General features: G+C 37.9%; 1 protein-coding gene across 1 annotated transcript in view; it reads right to left on the bottom strand.

Moving 5' to 3' along the window:
- Positions 1-6: 6 nt before the first annotated feature.
- The window catches only part of LOC116850909 (polypeptide N-acetylgalactosaminyltransferase 2), a 90,052-nt gene continuing 79,622 nt past the window's right edge, over positions 7-10,436 (bottom strand). The window contains exons 4-10 of the mRNA XM_032829740.1: positions 6,802-6,900; positions 4,622-4,689; positions 3,613-3,864; positions 3,070-3,285; positions 1,511-1,730; positions 868-1,078; positions 7-772 (exon numbers count right to left, since the gene is read on the bottom strand). Coding sequence (XP_032685631.1) covers positions 503-772; positions 868-1,078; positions 1,511-1,730; positions 3,070-3,285; positions 3,613-3,864; positions 4,622-4,689; positions 6,802-6,900 — 1,336 coding nt within the window. The 3' untranslated portion in view covers positions 7-502. The remainder of the gene's footprint in view (positions 773-867; positions 1,079-1,510; positions 1,731-3,069; positions 3,286-3,612; positions 3,865-4,621; positions 4,690-6,801; positions 6,901-10,436) is intronic.

Raw genomic sequence — 10,436 nt, 5'->3', positions numbered from 1 at the left:
ATATATATATATATATATATATATATATATATATATATATATCATATACACCAGGCAGTCTTAAAACCCTTTTCACTCTCCTTTCTTTGCGAAATTATCCCGTCTTATGGTACTACTTTCAGCAACATTGTCAAAGAATTCTCAGATTTCTTTCACACAAACATATACATAACGTACAGCCCCAATCAAACCTCATAGGACATGCCGTATCGAGAACTTGCAAACTTGCAAGTCAGCGTGGTACAAGATAGACCCTTCACTGATATCATCTAAGAGATGGTGAAGAGTCGCGATTATCGCACAAAGATACATCCAAGTCTGCGATAGTAGTCCGCACGGATCGATCGGTCGAGTCGCGCGCACGGATAGCCGTTTCCTAATTAAGTAACGCGCTACTGACTGGTCGACCTTGTTGAACAGGGTGACTGTGATATCGTCGCACTTGCGCGCGAGTTAAGTGAGAGTTTGCGGGTGAATGGCGTGTTCACCGCAACCATATCAGCTAGTGATTGTGATTGTAGAGATGCCACCTCTGCGTCTCAGCGTTCGAATCACACTTCTCCGCCGTGATGCCGCGCTGCGCGTGATATCTCGAGTCCACGCACACGGGGATTCTGGAGTGGCGTATCAGGCCACCCTCCAAGTGTCGCCACTTTTGATTCTCGCTGCCGTCGCAGATCTGCATCAGCAACGTCGTACCCTTGGCGTATACCGGCAGGGTCAGACAGAGATCATGGTGTTTGATCAGACCGTCTTTCGTGAGACCCCATTCCTGCAGAACGCCATGAAATTAGTGCTCATGCGAGATGTCGACAATGATGTATGCTATATGCAATTTTTTATCTAAATTATTTTTACAGCATTTACCTGATTACCGCCAGTATCGTGGCAAGGATAAAGACCCACGTTGCCATCGAGAAGGTGGCCCATGCTGTCTAAACAAGCGGTACCTTGCTTCAAAGAGCCTCCCGGACCACCTTCGCTCGTAGGTATGACTAGTTCCGGGTATACGTTCTTCAGATACCAGCTAAAGGGCTTGCAATGCAATCTCCGTTTAAGTTCCATTCTGTCTTGGATGCTGAAACATGTAATTTATACGATTGACACAACTAAATTGTGCAACAGTCAACATATATTATCGTTTTTATACTTTATGTAACGTTAATGTAAACTAAATGTAACGTTAATTTAATAATAACATATATCTAATAGTATCAAAATACACACAAATTTTGGCCCTTGCTTTTAAACTAATTATTATTTAAAAAAAAAACGAACGAGGTTCTCTCATAAATAATATACTTTATTTGACAGTCGCAGCAAAGAACCGATCTGGCTCTAACTGGTCATATTTTCTTCACTTAAAGAAAATTAATTTCTATATATACGCCATAGAGAGTCAAATATTATAACATGTTGCGCATATATTTTAATTCGACACGCTGAATTGCGACACCTGAGTGTCGTGCTGCAAGAGTTTAACTGGAAACGTCGGCGCGTCTTGACTTACTTTCCGTAAGGGATGTTTCGTGCCAGTGGCACGGCGTTATAGTAGAACTGCTTGTAGTCGTCCATCCATACTTCGGCGGCGCGCCTCGTGTTTCGAGCAAACACGTTTCCGCTGCCTCCGGGGAACGAGTAAGGATGACGTTTACGAAATACATGGCCCACACGTGAGCAGGGGATAATCTCCAAACTGCCACCGCATTGCCACACGCGGAACGATATTTCTGAAAGAAGGTTACAAATACGTGTTGTAAGTGTAAACGTTAAACGTGAGAGAATAAGTATCAGAAGAGAGTGCATAACTACCTCCTTAATTTACGTAATTAGTATATCTTATATTTCTAGAAGGGACTTTTGTCTCTTCTAGATATGTGTGATTAGCAAGGCGTAAGAGAATATCAATTTCTATACTCTAGTTTCTTTAATTTTTCTTTATATCTTAAAGGACACATATTTAGGATACTTATAATTCAGTAATTAAAAAATGCTCTCTTCCATTGAGTTATGTTAGGCTGAAATAATGTTAGTGTTTTCCTCCCAAGAAACTCTACAACTTTTCTTCAATGTGAAACGAGGTTGGAGTTATTTCTAACTTCACACTACCGACGTATATAGGTTTTCTTGTTATGTTTTGCCACGAAGCTCTTACAAACTATACATAAGACAAAGTAGTTTCTGTCAAATACTTCGTTTTCCCATGTTTGAAACGTGCAATCTTCCAATAGACATCTTCCTTGATAAATTTGAAGAAATAGTCGAACACAATTTGTTTTAATATATATGCATTTAAATAAATGAATTTTCATTCAATAAAAATGAATTTTACCAACGATTGAAATCAATTTAATGAATATTAATAAATTTATTGATCTTTTATTACGGGAAATAACATAAATAAGAAATTACTTGTGCACGTAATGAGAAAGATAGAAAATTGATTCCCTGTGAACTTTGAATCGAAATGTTCTCAAGCATTTATGTTAGCGCAGCTGTCGGATGTAGTGATGAATGAGTTAATATTTACGCCGGTACACACACACGCGCGCGCGCCCGGTTCAATGCTTTTTAATAAAATTTAATAGGAAGCATTAATTAAAACTTGTTAAGATATTATAACTTTCAATATTGATCCAATAAAAAGTTTACTTTCCTGCAAAGTACTCATCGTGAGCTGCGCGTGCCTCATAAGAAAGTTTTTGTAACGAAGTATATCGACCACATGCAATAGCTTTCACAGTATTTGCAAGTTTCTTGCGGAATAACTATAGACGTTATCTTTATCAGGCGAACAATAATAACGGTGTAAAACGTACTTTTATGGAACAATGAAATATCCTCGTTGCAACTTGCATATATTCAATATTAAATATGCAAACATCAAATATTAATATGCATTGCCATCTTGAATTGACATTTTGAGAAAGAATAACGTTTCAAAATATCCGTTGAAATCAAAATTTGGATTAGACAGGTACACACGAGTGGACAATTTCTAGTTATATTTGTTGGAGGTTTGGATCGTTTCCGAGCACTTTGTATAGAGGTAAAATTGTATTGTCCTACCGAGATTTTCTCCACCCCAGACATCCATCTGTGTATCGTATTTGCCGAGCTTCTCGAAGTACGCTTTGTTGATGACAAACAGTCCGCCAGCAATCATAGGGGTCCTAATGGCTTGCGTTGGATCCTTTTGTCTCGCCTGACGTTCCACTTGACTGAGATACTCCCATTTAAAGACCAAACTCCAATCGAACCCACCTCTGAGATCAGCGGACGCACCTGAAACAAAGTAGAATTGCTTATGAAGACATTTTATTAAATCAAGAAAAAATAATAAAAGTAAAAGCAGTAGAACCAAAACGCGATATTAATGGATTAACGCGAATGATAATGCAAACAATTATTTTAAATTAAATATAATTATATAAAGTAATAATAAATTAGCGCAAACGTACGTAAATTTTATTAAAAGAGAAAAATATGAAAATAAAAATATTTAATATTTAGAAATGAGTTAAAAATTTTTGCAGGAGAAACATATCTATATGTGCAATCGCGTAGAAATTAAATAAAAAAATTTTATGGTGCATTGTTTAAGGCACTTACCGATATATTGAAAAGTATCCATGCTGATTACGTCGATTACAGGACATACCACCCTTGTTGGGTCTTCTGCCACCCTTTCCAAGAGAGGTTCAATCCAGTCGGCGTTACATTCACAGTGCGAGTCCAAAAATGTCAATACACTCGCAGTAGCCGCGTCCGCACCCCGGACACGCGATCTCATGAGACCTTCCCTTTTTTCGTTCCTGATCACGCGAACCTTGTGGATGCGGGATAATTCTTCGCCGTCCTCAGCTACAAACAAATCACTCTTCCTTGTCTCGCGGTATATTTTTATCTTCTGTCGATTAAGCGCATGTCACGTTATACATTTGTGAAAAAAAAAATAATAATTACAATTTTAAGCGTTTTATCGGCAAAAATATTGTCTGTCGTTTCAAATATTATTTATTGTTTATATTTCGTACTTATTCTATAGCTTGTCGAGCGATGTTTTGTTTAAAAAATATAAATTCCAGACTGACATGTGTGTGCCCCTACGAATTTCGAAATCATGATCTGCTGATATGTCGCTTAAACTCGTAAACAATGTCATAAATGACTGTTTTTCATGGGCCATTTGTCCCATGCGCAATATTAAATACGACGTTTAATATAATATTAAACATAATTTTCTGTAATTGAATATACATACAATTTACACTTTAATTGCGGTAAATTGAGTTTAATATTATATGTAATATTCCCTTCGTGACTGGTTGACCCATGAGTAATCCGTCTGTCATTCGCGTTGCTTCTAACATGGGACTAATGATAACTCATATTTTATATTGCTATATTTTGCAAATTGATGTAAAAGCTGCATTTGAAATTTGCGCGCTAAATAAATCAAATGGTGTTTTTCTGTAATATAAGCTTCCGTTATCTATAGAAATTGATTAATCTATTATAAAGTATATAGTATATAGTATTATTATAGTATCTATTATAAAATATATAAATAAATAGAGAGAGAGAGAGAGAGAGATGGAGTATGTAGAACTACACTCACGGTGGTCGCTGAAGTCATCCACCAGAATAATTTCCTTAATGAGATGTTCGGGGCTTCTGTTCAGCACGCTAAAAGGGAACAGCAAAAATTTTATTTGAGAAAGGCTTACTTAAATTTAATGATGTATACATCGAGAGTAATAAATAATATGATAATTAATAAAAATACTAATATAATGCGACAAATAATAAAATAAATATGTGTAAATAAAATAAAAGGAATCTTTCATGTACTTGTTATTCCATGCATCGTTTACTGTGTCGCGATAAGATCTTAAGTGTTAACATTGACGTAAGATCGTTTTTCAATATGACAAGTTTTCCTTTTTAAATTCGATTTAAAACTCCATAGACAACTTCTCTTTAATCACTGTCATTCATTTCTATATAAACTTTTCCAGTCGATTAACGTCAGGTAAACTGAGGCACCAGATTAAAGGAAGAACAGAAGCTTCGGATTGTCCCATTGAATCTTTTATCAAAGTTTCAAGGACTTTGCGCCACTTGCTCCTTGTTTGAACGTTCTCGTGTCGTCTCATTCTGTTCCGCTTGCAAGTTCAGTATAAGAGGATTGTTGCAAATAATTAAGGTTCTCCCTTTTTTACTAATTAAAACTCTATCTTAAGTCGATAAGGGTAGTTTAATTTCGCGGTCATTTTTTGAATTAATCTTTCACGTCAACAGCTTTATTAATCACTTTAACGAGATCATAAAAAATAATTTTTCTCCAACTCCTTCGTCCATCGCTAAGAGTCTGTAGTAACATTTTAACTTTTACTGAAAACTTTGACAAGGCGTGAAATTGATCACAGAAAATTTCGCGGCGCATCTAGGCGACGGCGAGGTGCGGTCTCGTCGTGGTAATTAAGACTTCCTTTTAATTTCATCGACCGACGCGATAGGGCCGATATATTTCCCTGACGCTGCCACGTTACGGTCTTAAATAAATTTTCCGACTCTCGCCTGCTTCCTTCTTCCGGTTCGACGAGAACTTCGAGCAACTTTTGCACGGAGGCTACCTCCGGCGAGTAATGTGGCTCGTACTTTCTCTCACTCCGCGGGGCGCTTCGCCGCGAAAAAATGTTTTAATTAATACGAAGACGCTTATGAGAAAAACCGGTGATTTACGTCGTCGCGTCGTCTGAACACCAGAAAACGACACCAGAGAAAGGACCAAGTTATTTACGTGAGAGAAACACGGAGCGAAATACTTGTATCACCGAATCGAAGAAGCATGCTACGTTACACAGAATATAATTACAAAATAAGCAACTAAATAAACGCTAAGTCGTCGTAAAATTGCCGTAGCGATTCAGCGTTCCTCTTCGCAACTTTTTATTCTTTACCATTTGTAAGAAAAAATGTATTCGAGTTTTCTAGTGACAGAGATGAAAGATGTGTGTGTGTGTGTGTGTGTGTGTGTGTGTGTGTGTGTGTGTGTGTGTGTGTGTGTGTGTGTGTGTGTGTGTGTGTGTGTGTGTGTGTGTGTGTGTGTGTGTGTGTGTGTGTGTGTGTGTGTGTGTGTGTGTGTGTGTGTGTGTGTGAGTGTGTGTGTAATTAAAAATATCACGTGTAATTTCATGTCATCAGGAACTCTATTTTCCAAATGAAATTAATTTACTATTCATTATCCATAACTGCTCATTCTTTCTGTAAGAATATAAGCTTTGATATTTGCTCTCTAATATCCGCCGAAGGTCTCTCGAATTCTTCGGTTCGTTGTGCACACGTGTGCGTGTATACGAGCGCATAATAAGTGCGAGGGATAAAACGATGGAACGACGATTAGAAAATTCCATCGCACGTCGTCGCCCACTGCCGGCTCACATTGAGAATCTTCCCGCGTTTCTCGCATCCCGCTGATGCGTTGAGAATGGAAGATCACCGCAGCACGTACACCGTCTACAATGGCGTGAGAATTTGCCAATTGCCAATTACTTTGCGTTTAGAAAATCAATTGTAACGATGTTAACGTACTAATTATTGATATGTCAGTATTTTATTATTTTCCAATTTTGTATATTTTTATAATGCGAAAAAGAGGAGAAATGGAACTCTACTTGTTCGTATATGATTGTAATGCACAAATTATCAAGGAGAGACTAAGGAAATACCTGTCTATTTAGATTGGAAGTACAACCACCTTGCATTTTATGCAAAGCGCAATTGTTCCAAACTTACCTGACGACGGTTCTGAGTAATGTAGACCGTGCCTCATTGTGGAAGGTAATTATAACAGAAGTTGGCGGAAGATCCCGTCTCCATTGTTTCATCCTACACCTGTAACAAGAAAATAGCGTAATTAAATGGTTGTTCCGATATGCAAAGGAAATTAATACTCCGGATAAAAGTGAAAACACATGTAGAAAATATTCTGCTTCCGTCGTATTTTTTCCGTACAGTGAGGATGCGATTTCCTAATCTTTCGATATTGATTGCCGAGTGGCAATTGTCTGTGAGCGAGAATAGGAATGAAAAATAGATATGTCGAATAAAATCTATAGAAGCTTACAACTATCGTGAGATTGACAATGCGCGCTTTCCAATATATATCCAATATTTCGTACAAGCTAAAGAAAAAAAAAAAAAAAAAAATGATCAAATCAGCGTATTTCGATATCGTGGTGTATAAATCCTTTTTTCGACGCGATATTGGATCCTAGAGTTTATCATTCAAATTGTCTCATTTCATATGAGTTTCTTCTCGGTATTGTTCGCATGCTAATGTGCTTATCAATTTATTCAACGAACTTGTTATTCGATTCCATGCTTGGTGACGGATAGCACACTGCATTGGAATGCTTCAATATTGGCTGCTCGATCGATACGGCGAATTATCGGTAAATATTGATTTTCGCGGTCCACACACGGTTCCACTTATACGTGTCCTAGATTAGCTAGATATCCAGTTCAAGGATCTGCTCAGTCGCAGTCAGATTTGCTAATAAATCTTTCTTATAGCAATAATAATCATTACAATGGATCATTTACAATTATATCAATTATTTACAATAGTATATAAGTTTTTTTACAATTGACTTCCATTGTACGAGAGAGAAAACGTTTCAAGTATTACTTTGTGGAATTACTGGGTAAATGACGCGTGCGCAACGCGTGCCTACGTTATTCTAGTTTAATAAATAAAATATTAAAATACAGTTTCAAAGAATTTGGGAACTCGACGTTCGTATAACTTATCAACGTTTTAGTATGTTTCCGCGATTTTGCAAGATAGAGATGCAAGTCGTTTGAGGCACATATTACGCGATCAATAAATAATATAAGAAAATTGTCCATAATTTCAGCCAGGATTCACCACGGATTTCACGTAATCTAGAGATTTTTATGACGCCTGTCGAGAAATATATGACCAGAATTCAATATTTGATCGTTTTTATTCGCATATCGCGATATAAATTAAGAACGAAAGACATCGAAACTGTCGCGTAAATTGGATTCGAGCATTTGTAACGATGTCAGTTTGCGTTATATCCATAAATTCGTCGTACCGCTTCCGCAAAGATATCTCGCTCGAAAATCGTCTATCTCCTCGTAGATGGACGCGAAACGCCAGTAGTCGAGATAGATGTCGATATAAATTAAAGTTCCCTCGTGTTTCGCAATTCACTCTTCCCTGGGGCGCATTTGTAGATGCGCTCTTTAAAATGCACATTGCTTTGAGCCGCTCAAAAGTTTGATAGGAAAAGAATAAGAAAAGTTTAGGAGTTGGCGGTCCTCTTTAATTTATGTAAAGCAACATATAGATCAGAGTAAAATAGACTTCTAATGTTATTTCAAGTTCGATGTAATTACCGAGAAACCTTAAATTTTCAATTCAATATTACGACAACGTACCATACACGCGTTTTACGATATTGAATCATCAGTTAATTGATTAATAACGCGCGATATCACAAAAAAGTCAGACGATTTTATCTAGTCGTAGTTGTGCACTTGCTTCGGATCCATGTGACGTTTTTTCCCGTTAGCATTCCTCGTCAGCAGATGGAAACAGGATCGTAAGAGCCATAATCGTGATATCGTGTCTATAATGTATCCAAGTCTGCGACGAGGCGCGAGCGGAATGATGGAAGCGGTCTAAGCGGCAGAAACGGCGCTTAAGCAGAGAGAATAAGAAGATAGAGAAAGAAATAAGAGGACGACCAATCTCGGGGCACCGAGCCGGCGTGGAGGATACATAAATGCGGCCAGACGACCAGAACGATCCCAATATGTCAGCCCCTCTTTGCCGAGATAAACTCGCGGGACGTGCGGCGAATGCAGTTACTTGGGCGCATAGGTGTGCGAATGCACTTTTTCGCGCCGTCGCGCGTCAAACGAGATCGCGAGAAAGTTTCGTACCGGAAACTATCGCCACGTGCGCGAGTCATCGTCGGCCAGGAAGATGACCGGTGAATGTGTGACTGTGATTTATTCGCTTGATGGTGGATTCGCCTCTGTCGTAATAAAATGCCCGCTCCGATAGTCCGTGTATCGTGTACGTGCTCTTAACGTGTCTCTCACATACGCGGAATTTTGCTACACGTGACGCGCGTGTAAGAGAACTTTCACAGCTCATCTCCTACGGCTGCAAGTACCTTGTCAATCCTGTTCCTCGTCAATGCCGCGTTAATCATCCTCTGCGAGTTAATCGACTGAATTACATAAGCTGATTTAATTAGTGACCGACATCAAGACGTTTATGACAGAAATATCAATTAAATTTTTCTTAATTTAATTACTAATTTGAACCAGTGTGTTTCAATTCAACTGATTAACGATCAATTCGAGCAAAATCAATCGAAGATTGATTAACCTTTTGCGACATAGTGACATATTCCATATGTCATCTTTCTTTACACAGTTTTCTACGATTTTTACATATTTTTCAATAAGCCAAAATGACTTTCATGGTTGTTATATAGTAATTGATGTACTAGAAATTTAAATCTGTGGTTAGAGTCATTTCAAATTATGTAAAGGAAGGTAAGTATGTTACTATGCCGCGAAGAGTTAATTGACGATTGGTTTCAACGAATTCAATTGAGCACTGTTTGATTGATTGATATAAGCGAAGGGAATCAAAGAACATTCAATTAACAATAGAATTTAGCGAATTTAATTAAAGGTCGTTTAATTCTAGATTGAACTTAGCAAATTTAATTAAAGGCTACTTAATTGACGATTGATATGAGCAAATTCAATCAACCCGGAGCATCGTGACATTATGGAAGATACTGATGTTTGAAAAATAGAATCCACGTTGAAAGGGTAGTAATCATATCAATCATCACCGAGTTTAATCTTCGATTAAAGTTGCTCGTATCAATCGTCAATTAAACGGTCTTTAATTAAATTTGCCAAGTTCGATTATTAATTAAGTGATCTTTAATTTCCCTCGTTCATATTGATCGTCGATGGAACAATTTTCAATCGAATCTGTTGGAATCAATCGTCAGTCGAACAGTCTCCGATTTTATAAGCTCACATTAATCGTCAATTTAGCACGATAATTAATTACAAAAGTAATCGATTATTCGCAATTTTGGTTTGTTGTCTTCGGGAGCGCAAATCGTTACGTTTACAAATCCGAGTTCGATTTATCGCAGCGTTATCCCTCGCGTAATCGAGTATGGCTCGAGGTGGCAGAGTACCGCAGTAATGAGTAATTTACACACTCATCATCATGCTTATTCACCTTCGCGGAGCGCCTTCACTTGAGCGCCTCGCATGCCGCAGAGTCGGCGTGGGAATCGACAAATTAATTCAGGGGACCATAATTCCGCATTAAACTGGGATAGTCTCTACGGCGACAT

This window comes from Odontomachus brunneus, unplaced genomic scaffold (assembly GCF_010583005.1).
Source record: "Odontomachus brunneus isolate Ranch 3 - 2012 unplaced genomic scaffold, Obru_v1 Obru_scaffold_160, whole genome shotgun sequence".
Taxonomy (NCBI): domain Eukaryota; kingdom Metazoa; phylum Arthropoda; class Insecta; order Hymenoptera; family Formicidae; genus Odontomachus; species Odontomachus brunneus.
This window is presented reverse-complemented; position numbering and strand designations above follow the sequence as displayed.